The 19133-nt window shown below is 38.3% G+C and overlaps 1 protein-coding gene and 1 long non-coding RNA gene across 6 annotated transcripts in view; one reads left to right on the top strand and one right to left on the bottom strand.

The window, feature by feature from the left end:
* The window catches only part of ARSJ (arylsulfatase family member J), a 47397-nt gene extending 28639 nt beyond the window's left edge, over positions 1 to 18758 (top strand). For 4 of the 5 annotated variants that reach the window (XM_045017918.1, XM_045017920.1, XM_045017916.1 and 1 more), the window contains one exon: positions 16064 to 18758. In XM_045017918.1, the coding sequence (XP_044873853.1) occupies positions 16064 to 17459 (1396 nt within the window). In that variant the 3' untranslated portion in view covers positions 17460 to 18758. The remainder of the gene's footprint in view (positions 1 to 16063) is intronic. The other variant, XM_045017917.1, reaches the window with a different exon arrangement.
* Positions 4468 to 16600, bottom strand: LOC123370951. The gene is made up of 3 exons (XR_006579654.1): positions 16461 to 16600; positions 5553 to 5597; positions 4468 to 4932 (listed from the first exon to the last, which is right to left on the bottom strand). It is a non-coding gene; the product is annotated as an uncharacterized LOC123370951 (long non-coding RNA).
* Positions 18759 to 19133: the final 375 nt, after the last annotated feature.

Genomic DNA, 19133 nt, shown 5'->3' with positions numbered 1-19133 from the left:
TGTGAAATATGCTCCTCACAGTAATTACAGATGGATAATAATTATATTTTGCACTTGCAGTCCTGGATGCTTTCATCCAAGGATCTTAAGAGGTTTCATAAATATTAATTAAGCTTCACAACGCCCCCGTGACATAACTATTATTATCCCAGTGATACGGGGCGGGGGGAGGGAGGAAAATTAAGGAACTGAGGTTACAGGCCTGGTGTTCAGAAATGTTGAACAACTGCAACTGAGGTCAGTGGGAACTACTAGTGCTCAGAAATTCTGAAAATCAGGCCCAATGTGATATGACCAAGGTGACATACAAAGTCTGTGTCACAGCTGGGAATAGAAACCAGGATGCCCATTTTGCTCCAACCAATGGAAAACTGTTCTTCTTAATAATGGAGGTAGGAAAACATCTCATCCTGACTCCAACTAGCTCTCAAATAAATTGTTACAATATTCAAGTAAACAGAGGGCAAGCCACCTGGCTAACAGGTTCTCTTGCTCTTTTTCTTTTTAAATTACAGCGGTTTTATCTTAAACTACAGAACAGGTTGTGGTGGGCCAGGACAGGAAGGATGGCATAGTGGGAACAATGTTTACACCCCTGTATAAGAACTATAGCATGGATGAGTAGCACAAGCAGTGTGCAAGGGTAGACCTGCCACTTGCCTCCCCATTCTTCAGCTTCCCACTCCTTACATAGGCAAGGTACAGAGGGGAATGCATACTGAACTCCTGTTGCAGTGTGTGTTACCCTGAGAACCCAGAAGTTATACTAGCGGGGCCTGTCCACATGCACACATCTTAACTTGACTTTAAAGTGAGGGTTGACAAGACTCCTAAGGGACGGATTTTTAAAGGTATTTAGGTGCCTGAAGATACAGATGGGAACCTAGTGGGATTTTTTTAAAGTACCTAACTCCCATTTAAATCAATATGAGTTAAGTACCTGGACACTTTTGAAAATCCCACTAGGTGCCTTTTTGTATCTTTAGACAGCTAAGTACCTTTAAAAATCTGGTCCTAGGCTCTTACTGTGTTCAGAAGGCAGAGGTGTTCAGAAGGCAGAGGTGCATCATCAGTTCAGCGAAAGCACTTCAGTATGTGTTTAAATCCATCCCCCTTCAAGACTGCACTTCAGCATGTGCTTATCTTTGACTTTAACAGGTTTAAGCACATGCTGAAGTGCTGTCCAGACTAGAAATGCTTTCCTGTATCAGAGCCTTAGGTTCTTATAATTAGACCTGCATTTTACTAGAACACTGAATGTGGTTCCTTTTTTATTTATGTATTTAAAGCTCCCAGCTTCTGTTATTACCTGAGGATCTCTTTCATTTTAAAAAATAGCTTCTAGCCCTCATAGTTGAAAACATGATTCCTACAGGTTCCACCACCAGATGCCGCCCCCCCCCCCCCCAAAAATTATTTTTAAAAATCTAATGATTTTTAAGGCAATCTCATTATATTTTAGGGAGGCTAGCAATATTGTGTTTGGAACTTGGTACCACATACAGGTTTTTTTAGTGAACACATGTCCATGTATTATGATAAATTTTCTGTACAATACACAACCAATAAATAGTGAACATCTTATAATGAGACATACCCCAATAAGATTGATGTGGATGTATGAGCATTGTTTGGTTTTGGTACAAGACAAAATAAAGTATGAACAAGTATCCTTTTGAGCCTCTGAGAATGTGGAAAGAGAAAATCAGAAATGTGAGACTTGGTCCAAAGTGAATGGGAGCCTTTCCTTTGACTTTGATGGGTTTTGAATCAGGCCCATAAATTAGGGTTTTATTTCAGGTTCCCAGGAAGAGGACACTCCTGAAAGGGAGCTGGAGGACATATTTGGGGTGTGTGGGAGGGGTGTGTGTGTGTGTGTGTGTGTGTACTCTGAGGGGGTGCTGGAGGTGTACTATGAGGGGGTGTACTGGGAGGGGTATTTGGGGTGTGCGGAAGGGGTGTATGCGTGTACTGGGAGGAGTACCTGAGGGGTGTTTGGAGGGGGTACCTGTGACCTCACTCTCGAGGTGGGGGCAGTCAGTGCCTCCCTGAGGGCCTCTCCCCTTTCCTGGCGGGAAGCCAGGGCCTGGGTGGGTAGGATCCAGCAGTTTTGGCTGCAGGGAAGGGACCGATCAGCTGCGGCTATAGGGAAGGGACTAATTGAGGCACTGAGCTGCAATGTCTGCTCTGCAAAAATCCCAGACATTGCCTCTTATTTGAAAAATCTGCCCATACAGGGGGCAGAGGATCGAAAAAGAGGTCACATCTGCGACAATCTGGGCACATGGTAACCCTACAATAAATCCCATCTACTTCTTGAACATTACTGTTGCACTGAAGTTTTCTTTTCCTGAGTAATGCATTCCCTTACTTTGATGTGCAGCAGTCTATATTTTCAAAGGGGCATCTGTCTTGTCATCAGCTATCAGAGCATGTATAGTGTTAATATCACTCAACTACACAAATACTTTTAGATAGAGAAAAATATCCACAGAACACAGCAATATAATACAATTAAGTGAAACAAAAAAGTAGCATTTAGGATTAATTTGTAATGGATTTATTTGTGTTCAGTGCATTGAAAATTTATCACCAAGACTCTTTAAGCAACTACTTACACTCTCATTTATGCCAGTGTAACTCCACTACCGCTAATACAGTTAATTTTGATGTATTTTGGTATGGGATCAAAATCAGCCTCTAACTCCCTAAATAAGTATAGTTTAATAAAAATATTAAAAATAGACATTGTATGGCTTATGTATATGTTGTTTAATATTAGACATAATCTTTAGACAGTCACTTAGTTGAAATAGCCTTTTTTTTACAAAATGTATAATTATAAAATTATTTACATTTAAATCTGTCAAATTATTATAGACCTAGGAAACAATACTGTAGAACCAAATCTTGTTGTGCTTACTCATGTTTAGATTGTACCCTCCACATGAATTCTAGCACATCTCCTCAGAGTGGGGGAGACAACTCTGAAGCACTGGGATCCTGTGGAAGTCTCTCCAATAGCGTTCCGTGTGGACATGGCTTTGTGTTGTCATCCCACTACTCTTGAGAACAAAGTAATGGGATTTTTAATTACTATACTGTGAACAGAGCTCAGTTTTACTACTATAAAAAGTTTTTTAAAAATAAAAATTGACTGTTAGTGTCCCGAGGGTTCTTTCATTGGTTCCCTCTACTAATTCAGTCTCTGGGTCAGGTAATGCCACTGCCTGAAGCAAGGCATACAAAGAGGGAAAGGATCTGATCCTGAATTAGAAAATGTGGTTCTAAAATCTGTCTTTAGGTATATGGGCCTTTTCTGTTTCGTACTCAGACCTAATTTGAGCTATAGTCTCATTGGCATCAGTGACTAAGGGTTGAATAGGAACCTGTTTCCCTTCATGCCTTTGACAATCTTTAGACTGGAAATTGATCAAGACAGGGACTGTCTCTTACTAGCTGGACGTGTCAATGTACCAAAGCCACGTTACCCCTCTCAATCTCAGCATGTGGATTTTTTTAAAATAAATAATATTGGTCCCACAGCATTCATGGGTGGGAGGAAAGGACAGTTTGCCTCCATGTTTTCATTACTTTGCATGAATTTTAAAAAATCTTGCAATAAATAAAACATTGTGCTTTGAATGACATTCTGTGAATTTGATTTTTCTTTTCATGCCATTTAACGCTTTGATATGTTAATTGAGAATTGTCAAATGACTAACAGTAGTGAAGTAGAGTACATACACTGCTACCTACTCATTTCTTTGTCTGAGATACAAAGGCACGCCCACCTGCATAGACACCAGTTCAGATGATGGTAATAAGGGTGTTTAAATTCCATGTTGAACCTGTTCCATGGAATAAATAAAGAACTTTAGTTTTCCCTGCTTTCAGTCAGGCACTTTTCACCAGGGTGAAAACTTACGTTTTTTTTAATTGAACACTTTGCTCTTTGTTTTGGCTTTTTATTGAAGCCCATGCCCAGCAACACTAGTCATTTTCTTAAGAAAAAATATGTAAGAAAATAATTGCAAATGAAATAGCTGATGGGCTAAATGGCAGGCCAAAATGGTCAAAGATGTATCCATCCAAGGGAAGGAGATAGGAGCGGACATCCTCGGAGAGGGAGTTCCAGAGATCAGTTCTGAATGGCTTAAATGGGAGGAACAGCAAGGATAAGGTGGTCTATTTCAATTGCCTAAGAGGAGCGAGCAAACCGTTCTGAGAAAGAAGAAATACAGTTATGTTTCAGAAACAATCCAGGCTATCTCTGATGGTCGTGGTGCTCCGTTCAGCCACCAACAGTCTGTGAATCAGATGCATGCAGAAGAGGATCTGTAGTCAGCAATATGTGACAGGATTTGTTATTGTCTAATTTTATTATTTTTCATTTAGTACATAAAAGCAGGATAATCATGCAATCTTTCATTTGGAGGAGCAAATATTTAAAATATTAACATTTGTTTTAACATTAATAACCTTCAGCTTCTGGCTCTGCTTTGAAGAAGGAAAGTAGTATTGTCCCCATATAACAAATGAGAAATATTAAGTACTAATAGACCAGGACTGAAATTTTTCAGAGGGGCCTAAGAGCATTAGGTGCTCAGCTCCAGTGGTCATGCTTCAGATTGTGGAGGAAGTCTCTGGCAGAAACAAGAATAAAACCTGGATATACAGTCTCCCAGTCCTATATTTCAACTCAGGATTATCCTTCCTGCCTCTCATACATTGACACCTCTGTTGACAATATACAACAGCACACCAAAGTATGTGCATTATTTAAAAGTCAAAATCCCTTTTGGTTTCATCCAGTTAAAACTATTGTTCAAACTATCAGGGCTGTAGCTTTTCTTGGAAACAGAATTCAGTTCTGTCAGAAGCTCTGGGGTTGCAGGAACCAATTTCTGGCATGCATCCATCCCAGGGCACCTGTTGAAACAGCACAATAAAAAGGCATCTTTCTTTATTATACTGCCAAGAATGCAGTGATTGATTAAAATTAAAAAAGAAGGTGGGTAATTGGCAGACATTGCAATCTGTGTGATGAATGTTTTTTAATTTGTCCTTAATGCTCTCACATTTCTTTCTTTGAATTAAAGATATATTACATAGTTAATTTATTATTTTCAGGCCAGCAGTATTAATCAGCCCATTTTCTGTGTTGAAATGCTGTGCAATATTTTTGGCAAAAGGGGGAAGATTGTCATTTTAATAGGTCTGTATTAAAATGTCTCTATTTTACATTCTGTCACAAGAATGCTATTGTATAATTACACTTAATGGTTAGACAGAACAGTGGGAATAATAAAGATTAGATGGCACAGAAATAACAAGTGTCCATAGGTATTCCTACACAAAGGAACTCTGAACTAGGAAAGGGCTGCCATTATATTAAATTATGGATTGATTCTGCCACCATTACTCTGACTGAGTAGTATTTTAGTCTTAAAGTAGCCCCATTGGAATCAATTGGTCTATTCAAGGAGTAAACTATAACTTAATGTAACTAAGGATGTCAAAATCTGGCCCTCATTTTCTGTAATTCCTACCTTTGCAAGCAGTCCTAGGCACCTGTATATCCAGGTAATAGGCATCTAAAAATATCAAAAAAATTTCTGCATCATCCTCACTTGATTAACATATTCCCATGGTCTAATGTCATTCTCATAAGTGTCACATTTATGTAGTTGTTGCATGGATGATGAAAAATGGTTAATGGCAGGCTTTGCAGAATTTGGACATAGATATGAATATATATTTTATATATCTTTCCAGTAATCACTTCCAAATAGCCCCAACTTTCAGATATTGCAATGCTGTGATAAACTGATTCAGCTTATGTTTTATACTAGCAGGACACAGTATTGGTTTTCCTATATTATATCTGTTGCTTTTTGGATTCTTGACCTTCCTCCCCCAGCCAATCTTTGCTGTCAAGTTAAGGTCCTCCCACAGCATTTAGATTCATACAGACTCTTAAGTGCTGGGTATATAAGTAACACACATGGATGAAATTAATTCAGAAGTGGTTTTGCATGATTGAAATGTGTATTTTCATTAAAATATATTAAAATAATTGTTCAAGAATGTCTGAAACATCAATAAATATTGATTCTGCTTTTATTTTACATGCCTTTTATAAAGAAACATTTCAGACAACATATAGATACTTTTCATGTTCTGAATGAGCCATTTGTTGAATACGTTACTCTTGACTATAGAAAACCTTAATAGGTTACAATATTACAATACAATTACAATTGTAATACAATATTACAATATTTCATTACTCCAGCCAGAATATTTCAAGAAGTCATTGACTGATTACACTCGACATGTTGACATGTACTCTGTCTGCAGGAATGGTTGGCCCAGGGTATTATTAGTGACTTGAGATAGAAGAGCATAGGTTAACGGATCAAATCCAGTCCAGCTTGGTAGTGACAAAAATCATTATGAACTATTTGACGTCTCTTATGAAGAGCAAGTTGTTGGTCTATAGTTCCTGGAAGACATGAATCTGCATCAGTAAAGCTATCAGTGTTATCTGGTCCCTTTGCTTGACGGCTCAGCAGAGGAGGAAAGATTGAATGGAAATGAATGTTGACAGCACTCTCACCTGGAATGGTATCTGAGGCATGGCACAGAACTCACAACCAAGAGGGAGCAGCAGCTATGGTGGTGTTAAACTACATTTACACCTTCTCAGTTGGGGATTGATCCAGAGCCCTGCAATGGCCCTTGTGTAACTTAGAAAACCTTCTCTGCAGTGCCTCATCTCTGTGCCAGTATTCTCTCCTGTCCCAGTCCCTAGTACACCCATACACTGGTCCTCAGAGGACCGCCTGTGACTACCTTTCTTAGGTTTTTGTGCTGGGGAATACTCCCCCACCTGCAACCGGTGTGTCACTGCCAGCCCTGTATACCAAGAAAAAGGCCATAGTATGGTCACAATCTCACCCACTGTGAATAAGCTGGCACTGCCATTGTCCTTGCTTATGTCCTATAGATAAACAAAAGAGCTCAGACTCCAAAATTTGTACCTATATTGAATTGAAAAGAAATATTTTATTTCTCTGCAAAGTCTGTACATACAGATACATGTGTGCACAGACAAGTAAACTGAAGTTCTTCTGAATTAATTTGGACATGATTACAGCATTTCTTTTACACGACTGTCTTGTTGTGCCATTACAGCCCAGTACATGTTTTTTCTTCATAACATGACATGGCTCTGGTTGAAGAGTAAGAATGATCTGCTTTCACTCAGAGCTCAGAGTTGGTGGAAAGGACTGCATCTGTGGCAAGCAAGCAAATTATTTTGTCAAACCTTTTTCTTTTCATGTCATATATGTGTAGGTTTTAGTAAAGTCAGTACATTGATTATGCAATCCATTATTTTTCTTTAAAAAATATTTATGATAAAGTTGGGAATCTTTTGTTCTGTTCCCAAGAAACTGAACAAAAGGAAACAATAACCACATATATGTACACACATGTTGTTTCACACGTTCTCCATTGTTCTTTTTATTCCACCCATTTTAAATAAATGAATTGTCTCAGTGAAGGAAAAGGTTAGTAGAAGAAATAGTGGGAGTTTAATAATGGCTTGTTTAAAATGGGAAGTGATATATGACTACTGTATTTGTTGGAAGGATGGTAAGATAGTGAATCTGGCCAAAAAAATTCACTAACTGACATGGGGGAATTTTAATTTACATCTCCCTGCACAAGCAATTTCCCTTACACCCAGAGACGTACACCCCCAGAAAATGCCAATGAAGGTTTCTGCTTCCTGTCTTTTCTGGGTGGTATTTAGTAGACAGCCATTATTCTTTAAAAAACAGGTTCTCCAGTGACTGCATTCACTGTCCTGTCACTCACCAATGAGTTCAAGGACACTCTTGCCTCTGGTGGACAGTTCCACGAAGACGAGAAGGGAAGGCAAAAACACTCTTGGTTTGAAGCACATGCTTGATACTGCACAGGTAAGAGCATAAAGGCAGCATAGGGAAATACTTTACTGGCTTGATTCTCCAGCTTTAGAGCAGCTGCTCATCAGAGAGGACTGAAGCACAACTGCCCTAATAGACTGCAAAATCTAGCTTAGTTGCCACTCCAGAGCTGGTGAGTATCCATAGGAGTTACCAGAGATACCACAGATTAGTAACTATCAGTAAAACATCCTTTCTTTCCTTTTGTTTTCTTTTTTATTTTATTTTATTTTAATGGCAAGAACTGGAGTAACAGGCTGGGATTTAAAGTCTGTGAGTATGCTGGATGCTGAGAGGATGTTCACAGTTCAAGTGGTACAGTGGTAGATCGAGTAATTTAAGTACTGCAAAGTTAATCCAATTGCAGCACTAATAATGTAAGACTGAGATATCCAAAATGGTTTAAACACCCAAACTGCAGTGAATTTCAATAGGATTTGGCCTCCTTAACTCACTTATGACCCTTTGAAAATCCGAGCCAAAATGTCTAAATTTAGTAAATTATGGATAGCCTGTTTTATGTGTGTTGGGATTTTTGCTCGTTTTGTTTTTGTGTTGTTTTTTGTAACATAACATCCTAATGTTTCTTTGGAAGAATTGATTAAATCTTCTTAAATCTGATTAAATCTGAAACTTTTCAAATGAGAGCAAAAAGTGAGGCTGCCTAAGTAATAAAACAATTAATAGAAGTTGACTGTTCTTCCTACACACATACTGTGTTTAAAAAAAAAAAATCTTTGTTACAATTTGATTCACAACCACATAAAAATTGAAGGAATCCAGATGAAGCTACAGTATGTGTGTTGTACCTTCTCCACAGTGGTGTTTTATGTGGGCAAACACAGTGATTGCCAGCAGAGGGCTGTGTTTTTAAATTACAGTTGCTGCTGTGAAACTATCCTGTGGTTTCAAGTCTTAGTTGTGTTGTGCTTGTTTTCCATGAGTGATCACTGCAAAATAATATAATTCTTACCCAGAAGACCTGACTGATAAAACACTGAGCCAGATTCATGTAAAGTTTTTGCTGTCTTATGTCTGGTTAAATGCTGATGGAGGATCCCAAAAGTGGATAGGCCACCAAGTTTGAGAGACAAAGGGGACCAACAGTTTCCCCCAAACTGGCCAGGAAGTGTGGCTTATGCAACACATCTTACCTGTAGTGTTCTCCACCGGGGCACTGATGAAGATCCAGCCATAAGCTGAAAATGGAAATGATAAGGGAGGACAGTGGTGGAACAACAGTCTTCTTATCATAGTGTAACTCCCCATGGTCCTGTGGCAAAAAGGGCTTCACTGGTGCAGGATGATTCATAGATTCCAAGGCCAGAAGGGACCATTGTGTTCATCTAGTTGAAACTGTAATATCAGTTGCTATGCATTGATGAAGATTAATACGGTGTCTGTTTAAAACTACAGGAAGAATATTGTGGGTAGGCAGAACATATTACCCACTATCTTGAACTGGCAGGAAAATAGTTTAGATGACCTAATAGGTTTTTTCCATCTTTAATTTCTCTTATCCTAAGAATTCTGCATGTTCTAGGAAGATCATATTCTTATATATAACATTTCCTTGATTCCCTATAGGATCTCTCATAATCTAAACAAGTCTGTCCCTGGACAAAATGTCATATGCTTCACTTGTACAGTTACTTTCATACCTAGAGAATCTTTTGTATTTATGTACAAAAGTTGATTGCTTACTTTTGGTCCTGAGTCAGCAAAGTACCTGGCTGACATCAATGGAACTACAATTCAGTGCTTTGTTGAATTGAAACAATACGTTGGAGTAAAGTATCTGGGTCCTGGGGCAATATAAACCAGTCCACCATGTGATTGTGGTATCCACTGTCTCTTAAAAATAAGAAATATTGTAGTACTCAGTGTTTACAAGGATTTATTCTAGGACTAATCTATAGTGTGTGAGGTAACTTTTTAAAACTTTTTGCTGATATTTAGAAAATATAAGACTTTTTGAAATAAAAAAGCACTTAATCAGTAAAATGATCTGAGTAAAAAATAGAAACAAAGACTCTGAAGAAACTCAAATATGAAATTGCAGAAGTACTAACTATGGCATGTAACTTATTGCTTAAATCAACCTCTATACCAGAGGACTGGAGGAGAGCTAATGTAATGTCGATTTTTAAAAAGGCTCCAGAGGTGATCCTGGCAATTACAAGCCAGTAAGCCTAACTTCAATACCAGGCAAATTTATTGAAACATAGATAAACACAGTATGTTGGGGAAGAGTCAACCCATCTTTTGTAAAGGGAAATCATGACTCACCAATCTATTAGAATTCTTTGAGGGGGTCAAGAAACGTGTACAAAGGTGATATAGTATATTTGGACTTTCAGAAAGCCTTTGACAAGGTCTCTCACCAAAGGCCCTTAAGCAAACTAAGAAGTCATGGGTTAAGAGGGATCAGTATCTGCTTAAATGACAGAAAACAAAGAGTAAGAATAAATGGTCAATTTTCAGAATGGAGAGAGGTAAATAGCAGTGTCCCCACAGGGATCTGTAATGAGACCTATGCTGTTCATCATATTTATAAATTATCTAGAAAGGGGATAAGCAGTGAGGTAGCAAAGTTTGTAGATGGTACAAATTACTCAAGTCCAAAGCAGACTGCAAAGAATTACAAAGAGATCTAAAAACTGGGTGTTTTGGCAACAAAATGGCAGATAAAATTCAATATTGATAAGTACAAAGTAATGCACATTGGAAAAATAATCCCATGTATTCATACAAAATGATGAGGTTTAAAGTAGCTATTACCACTCAAATAAGAGATCTTGGAGTTATGGTAAATAGTTCTCTGAAAACATCTGCTTATGTGCAGAGGCAGTCAAAATAGCTAACAGAATGTTAGGAACCATTAGAAAAGGGATAAATAAGAAGACAGAAAATCACATAGTGCCGCTATATAAATCCATGCTAAGCCCACACCTTGAATACTGCATACAGTTCTGGCTGCCCCATCTCAAAAAAAGATAGAATTGGAAAAAATACAGAGAAGGGCAATGAAAATGATTAACGGCACGGAACAGCTTCCATATGAGGAGAGATTATAAAGAGTAGGACTGGTCAGCTTAGAAAAGAGATGACTAAGGGAGGGGATAAGATAGAGGTCTATAAAATCATGAATGATGTAGAAAAAGTATTTAGGGAAGTGTTATTTACCCCTTTGCATGACACAAGAACTAGGGGCCACCCTATGAAATTAATAGGCAGCAGGTTTAAAACAAACATGAGGAAGTACTTCTTCACACAGTGCACAAGTCAACCTGTGGAAATTGTTGCCAAGGGATGTTGTGAAGGCCAAAACTATAATTGGGTTTAAAAAAAGAATTGGATAAGTTCATGGAGGGTAGGTTCATCAATGGCAAGATAGTCAGGGATGCAAACCCATGTTCCAGATGCTCCTAAATCTCTCATTGCCAGGAACTGGGACTGGATGATGGGGAATGGATCGCTCAACATTTGCTCTGTTTTGTTCATTCCCTTTGAGGCATCTGTTATTGGCCACTCAGAAGACAGGATAGTGGGCTAGACCATTGGTCTGACCCAGTATGGCCATTCTCATGTTCTCTGAACCCTTTTAAAAGCTACGTTTTGCAGGGATTCATGTGAAATTCTAATGTGTTCATTTAAAGATTGGACCAGATTCTCAGCTGATTTAAATCAGTTAGCTTCATTGGCCAAGGCCAATGTCTTCTGCATTGATCTGCACTGAGTAAAGGTGGCACAGTCCAGCACTTGGTATAATTTACAATCCTCTTTGCCATTGTCATCTTTATTATCACAGTCATTAATAGTGCCCACTGTAATTAATGTTGAGCTCCCACTTCAGGGCTTTCATCCCTTTTTCTTTTAGTTCTTTTGTTTCTTTTGTTGTGCAAGCCTGACAGAAATACATCATCTCCACATGTTTCATTGGAAAATGTTGTGCTAGCAAAAATGGCCAAAGTTAAAATCTTCAGATTTTGCTTTTTTGTCAGTCCTTATTGAGACTTAAAAGGAATCCAGATATGAAGAAAATTAGTTCAATATTTTTAAAGTTATGAATGTTTAAAATTCAGCAGTTCCATACATGCATATTAGAATAATTAGAAAGGTCTCCACTTCTTAGGGCTTGTCTACACAGGGACACTCGAGAATTAATCCAAATTAACTTTTAGAGTGGATTAGTTAAATTGCATTAAACCCCTATGTGGATTTTTATTTTATTCAGAATTAAAGTAGCTTTAATTCAGTTCAGCTTCATTCACTTCCAACAAGATTTAACATAAATCGAATTAACGTCACTTTAATTCTGAATAAGAGTATCCACCTTGGAGTTTAATGCAGTTTAACAAAACCACTTTAATTTCACACCTTTCATTAATTTGGATTAATTTTCCTGAGTGTCCCTGTTTAGACCAGCCTTTACTTTCCTTGCTGAGAATTCTCATTGAAATTAAGATATTCCTTAAAGGACAACTGGTTAAGAAGGCTCTTATTGAGGAAAACTTGTTAGGAAGGCATCTGAATTAGTGTAGTTCAGGAGCACATAAGCATCAGGGGACATCTGGCCACTGCAGCAGAGCCCTTTATTACACAGGACTGTATTCCTACTGTGAGTCATGCTCCACAAGCTGAATAGATAGTCCAAGAAACTTTCAAGATCCAGTGGAGAAGTTCTGTAAACTCCAAAGTAGCTTTGGGTTTTCTTTCTTTCTCCTTTCTTCTTTAAAAAACAAAATCAGGGAAATTACTTCAGGCAAACTAGCTTTACTACAACACTGAAACTGCAAAATCATTCATTCAAAAGTCTAGAAATTTGACAAGTTCGATTTTGATGATGCTATGCTGATGCAGGATCTGGTGCCTTGCATTCGGAAACTGAACTTTTACAGTGTACAGGGCTGGCTCCAGCTTTTTTGCCGCCCCAAGCGGCAAAGCGAAAGGGCAGGGGGAAAAAGATAAAGCCGTGATCGGTGGCAGTTCAGCGGCAGCTCTACCGCGCCACTTCATTCTTCGGCGGCAGTTTGGCAACGGGTCCTTTGCTCTGAGAGGTACTGAGGGACCCGCCGCCAAAGACCCGGACATGCTGCCCTTTTCCATTGGCTGCCCCACGCACCTGCTTCCTGCGCTCGTGCCTGGAGCCTACCCTGACAGTGTAATATCTACTCCACTTTGTGGCAGGAGGTAAGTATAGTATAAAACATGGCTAAATGGAATTGGTCATTTCCAGTCTGGAACAAAAGGGGGAAATTTTCTCATTCCAGAGTTTAGGGAGTAGAAGTTTATAAGAAGTTTCCATCCAATTTTGTTGAAAGTTTCCATCTCATTTGATTAGATTAGGTAAAGATATAACTTGCAATATCAGAAAACAGAAGAGAACACTCAGATTTGAGCATTTTTTTAAGAAAAGAAGTCTGTGACATACTGCATTTCAGTGTAAAAGGCCGTAGGGGCCCAAGATCTATGGCGTCAGCACAACGCTCTGATAGTGAGTATCTTTCCAGTGCAGTTTCTTTATTTAAAGTTTCCGTTATAAAGGAGTAAACAAAGCAGAGTAAAAGTCTGATAGCATTAAGTATCTGCATCCAGCTGGAAGAATTATTACAATGTTTTTACTGCAAACATCTGAGCAGCCTCCAGCCTAGTAAAGAAGTAATAATAGAAAATAACACAATGAATGTTGATCTAACTGCAGTTTACAATAAATAAAAATCATTATTATAACTATTTCCATATAGGCACATTTTAGCTGCAGTTTTACACACACATTCTGCTTAGTTAGTTCCTCTGTAAGAGCAGAAATACTGGTCTATTCTGCAAAATTTAAATATGTAAAAACCAGAGTTATAACCTAAAAATTGGATGGGGAGAATGGTACATCGTAAGAACTTATAAAACAGCACAAATCACACTATTACCTTTCTGTAAATGCTATTTATAAAGATCAAAGTCAGAAACTGTAAAATTAGATTCTGCATCCCAGCCTGTCAGCATTTGTTTGTATGTAATTGGTTACTAATGCTGTAATTATGATAATGAATTCCAGACTTTTTAGCATAATACGCCTGTTTTACATATGGGATTATATTCAAGAAATTTATTCATAAGATTTATCTAGTCTTGCAATGGAAAGTCATAAAATGTACAGAATTCATCTCAGAAAGATTGCAAGATAGTCACTGTGAGTAAGGTTGCTCATAAACTCGCCTTCCACAGAACCAAACCTGTCACTTATTGCCTTTGTGGTTTTGTTCTTAAGTGGCGCCTGTGGGCAATACAAATAATAAAAAATGCAGAGCACTTATGTTGAGAAACCTTTCCCATTGCTATTGGTGCCATTTTCCTTCCATAGTAATCCCTGTCTCAACTGCTTTGCTTTGTAACAACCTGAAGGCTCTTTGAAAATTGAATATGTTCACTTAAAAGATAATGCTGGCACTCACCATATCAGTCAGTTAGGAAGACATGTAGAGAAGGAAAATCCTGTCCATCTTTGCAATGACAAAGAACACCCTGATATTTCTTTGAACTGTTTCTACAACTGGAACATTTTCACATACAGTTGATTGTTTTACAGATATATTTAAAGACACAGACAGAAACAGATAGTAATAATCTGTCCAATAAATAGCTGAAGACCCTACACACATGATAAATTTTATCCTAAACAGAAGAAAATAGAGGATGTAAGAGAATTTATGGTTGAGGTCAAGTCCTGGTACTGTTTGGCTTAGGATCTCTCAGATTAATGCTATTATGGTAATATGTTATATATTAGCATAATGTATTAAGAACACCTAACCCTAACCCCCATGGCATCAAAGAGTTAATTGAAAAGCCGCATTGAATAAGATATGACATAGGCATGATGGGCCCAGTGGTTTCATCCAGTTCCTGGAATTTCAAAAATTCTTATCGCCAGGGGAAAGACTTCTTTAGATTTAAAGCATTAACTTACATTTTATTTTTTACTATCAAACTGATATTAACTGATTTGGCTCTATCATTAATACTGCTAGTCACATTTACTTCATTTTCTAGTTCTGTGGATGTCATATGTATTTTATAGGAATCCACTATAATCCAGAATTCATTATTGTACCATTTAAATAAAATGCTGCTAATTGTTCACATTACTGGACAGTATATATGCACTCTGTAGATTTGCTTACCACCTCTAAAGTATGAGGACTTTTAACACATTTACATAAATATATACTCTACAGCATAATTTTCTCTAAGCCAAATGTGATGGGGATGTGGGGAAAAGAATGGTGCAGCAAATCTGGGTATTATCAGATAAGTAAATGTTTTGGGTAACTCTCTGACTATTTAGAGATTGACAGACATAAGGAGATGTTTATTTGAATATTTTGGCAAGGTGAGAACTTGACTGTTGAACAAGGTCAGAGCTTGCTTGTTGAACTCTAATGCTGTATGTATGACCAAGATAACAATAAGGCAAATAGAAATCTGTTGATGAAGTTTTCGTTCTTATTTTTCAATTGCCATATCTACACCAGTTTGTATAGATAGCCTCTGTTAGAAGCTATGAAACATTGTGAAAGACGCCATAATGCTGCAGTGTCTTCTTTAGTAGCTTTAATGTTGGTGGATTTATAGTTATAGTTATTATTTATATAGTATATAGTAATTCCACACAGCTCTGCATAGACTAGGTTAAAAAAAACAGATCTGTGCTTTGAAGAGTTTACAGTTTAACTCAGACAAATATTAAGGAAATGATTCAGGCACAAGAAGGTGCCGGACATTGTCAGTTTTCAACAGGTCCTAGTTTATATAGCGTATACTGAAAAGATTGGCTATTAACCTTTAAACTTTTCTAAAGTAAAACATATGCCATTTCCTTGTTTCGACAAATGTCTCGGTATTATTCTTTGAGATGTATACTTTTAAAACATTTCCAACAATGACTATTTTGTGCAGGAACATTTGTTGTTACTATTTATTGCATGTGTGTTCTTGTTTGTGGATGTGTCCACATACCTTTCTTTTCTCTCCTCTAATATGTATTTCTCCTTTTTTGTCTTTTTCAGATACCAGATACACACAGGCCTTCAGCATTCTGTCATAAGGCCTACCCAGCCTAACTGTTTACCTCTGGATAATGTGACTCTACCTCAGAAGCTGAAGGAGGTTGGCTACTCAACACACATGGTTGGCAAATGGCACTTGGGGTTTTACCGTAAAGAATGCATGCCGACACAAAGAGGATTTGATTCTTTTTTTGGTTCACTCTTGGGCAGTGGGGATTATTACACTCACTACAAATGTGACAGCCCTGGGATATGTGGCTATGACCTATATGAGAATGACAATGCAGCTTGGGATCATGACAATGGCATATATTCAACACAGATGTACACTCAAAAAGTACAACAAATCTTAGCCTCTCATAATCCCAAGACTCCAATATTTTTATATATTGCTTACCAAGCTGTTCACTCTCCACTACAGGCACCAGGCAAGTATTTTGAACATTACAGATCAATCAATAATATAAACAGGCGGAGATATGCTGCCATGCTGGCCTGTTTGGATGAAGCCATCAACAATGTGACCCTTGCTTTAAAGAGGTATGGTTACTATGACAACAGCATTCTCATCTACTCTTCAGATAACGGTGGGCAACCCACGGCTGGAGGAAGTAACTGGCCTCTCAGAGGAAGCAAAGGGTCATATTGGGAGGGAGGAATCCGTGCTGTTGGCTTTGTCCATAGCCCCCTTCTGAAAAACAAAGGGTCTGTGTGTAAGGAGCTTGTGCACATCACAGACTGGTTCCCCACTTTGATCACATTGGCAGAAGGGCAGATTGATGAGGACATCCAGTTAGATGGCTATGATATATGGGAGACCATAAGTGAAGGCAGACGTTCCCCAAGGGTGGACATTTTACACAATATTGACCCCATTTACACCAAAGCCAAAAATGGCTCATGGGCAGCAGGCTTTGGGATCTGGAACACAGCAATTCAGTCAGCAATCAGAGTAAACCACTGGAAACTACTGACAGGAAATCCTGGATACAGTGACTGGGTCCCTCCTCAATCTTTTAGCAACGTTGGCCCCAATCGCTGGCATAACGAACGAGTTTCTTGGATGGCTGGCAAAACAGTGTGGCTTTTTAACATAACTGCAGACCCATATGAACGAGTGGACCTTTCTGGTAAGTATCCGGATATAGTGAAGCAGTTGTTGCGGAGACTTTCACAGTTCAATAAGACTGCAGTTCCTGTTCGATACCCAGCTAAAGACCCTAGAAGTAACCCTAAACTCAATGGAGGAGTCTGGGGCCCATGGTTTAAGGAGGATGAGAAGAAAAAGAAGCCAGGTAAAATTAAGGGAGAGAATAAGCAAAAGAAGAACAAGAAAAAAACAAGTCAGAAAAAGGGACAGTCCTTACATTGCCGTTTGCACCTTGCTGGTGGATAGGATCAACTACTGTCATTGCATAAACCTAACTCAGTCTACTCCAACTTTTGGGAGCTCCTGACATTCCACCAGAGTAGAAATACCAGCTCTGCACTATGATTGAATGAAAAATCTCCCATTCTGGTTTGTTCTCACGTTATACCAGCGTAAGTTATCCTGACACTCTACCTGAAGAATATATAAATGCCCATGTGGCAAACGTTCTTTTCAGCACAAATGTGTTCCCATCATAGCTACATTCCATATAACAGTGGAAATAACTCTGTTCCAGTATTTCTCTGTTTGAAGGATACTTGGTGGGGTGATTCCATGCCCAAAATAGACTGTATATTTCAATAATGGTATGGAAAAGTTACTGGTATTTCCCAAACCGATAAAGATTGTCTATAGAGAGAAGTAAAACCCAAAATCGGACTCTCATTTTAGGTTACATTGGGTTGTAGTCACCATGTTGTGATTTTTTTTTTTAATTAAGCACAGCAAAAGTTTAAGCCCCCTAATAGTCTATATACTTTTTAAAAAAGCTGCTTTTAATTAAATTATGTCTGTCTTACATAAATGGGAGATTATTTTTTTGTGTGTTAGGTTACACTGCTTTCCATTAAAAACAGAAGCACACACAAGAATCAGTTAGTGCATGGCTCATATTATTTACCATAGGGATACGCAGAGATGTAGTCTTTGAGAACACCACCAAAACGAATGTAATGTTTATTCACTTTAAGTTAACTCTGCTACAGTCAGGGCCAGCTCCAGGCACCAGCGCAGCAAGCAGGTGCTTGGGGCGGCCCAGGGGAAGGGGTGGCACGTCCGGCTCTTTGGTGGCAATTCAGCGGCGGGTCCCTTGGTCCCTCTCGAAGGGAAGGACGTGCCGCCGATAGCGAGCGTGGCTTTTTTTCCCCCTCCCCCGCCGCTTGGGGCGGCAAAAACCCTGGAGCCGGCCCTGGCTACAGTACATAAAAACATAATTTATTTTACAACACAAGTCAATTACTTCACGTGTATTAAAGCTTTCACAGTGGGTGATGCAAGCCACCTTTTTGTTTTATTTGATTTGATTTGCTCTATCATTAGGGGTTTTATTTTACATATCCAAATCTGCATAGTACTGTAAAAACACAAATTACTGTAAATACTGCTAAGATGAAAAAGAAGAGTGATTCAGGTACATCATTTCATTATGTATTTGCCTCCAATTAATTTGAATGTATCAAAGTGATTATTTGACTCAGTGGTCACTTGAAATATTGTTGTTCAGTTTCTGTATGGAAGCTTTGTTTTTTTGGGGGGAAGTCTACTCTAAACCTTTTATTTATATATCTATTAAAATATTTTATTTTTATGGCATTCATAAAGTATTCTGTCTCTCCTTTGCACTGAAGGTCATAATTAAGTTCTTGATTTTTTTTTAAATGATCTTGCTAAGCTTTGTTTTGGTTGTTTTTTTTAAATGCAGGCTTGATTTGATGACATTTCATTTCTGAGATACAGTTCCATCCTTCAAAGAATGACTGAATTCAGGACACTATTAAAACTGTCCTTATCTCCAAGGATGCTAATGAAGAATTCTCCAGTACCCAGCTGGATGGTTACATTGGCTTTTTTAATCTTGCTGTTTTACGGTAGATAATGTAATTCAGAGTTCCCATGAATAAAACAACGAGGAATCCTCGT

The sequence above is a fragment of the Mauremys mutica genome, chromosome 5 (assembly GCF_020497125.1).
Source record: "Mauremys mutica isolate MM-2020 ecotype Southern chromosome 5, ASM2049712v1, whole genome shotgun sequence".
In the NCBI taxonomy this organism is placed as follows: domain Eukaryota; kingdom Metazoa; phylum Chordata; order Testudines; family Geoemydidae; genus Mauremys; species Mauremys mutica.
This window is presented reverse-complemented; position numbering and strand designations above follow the sequence as displayed.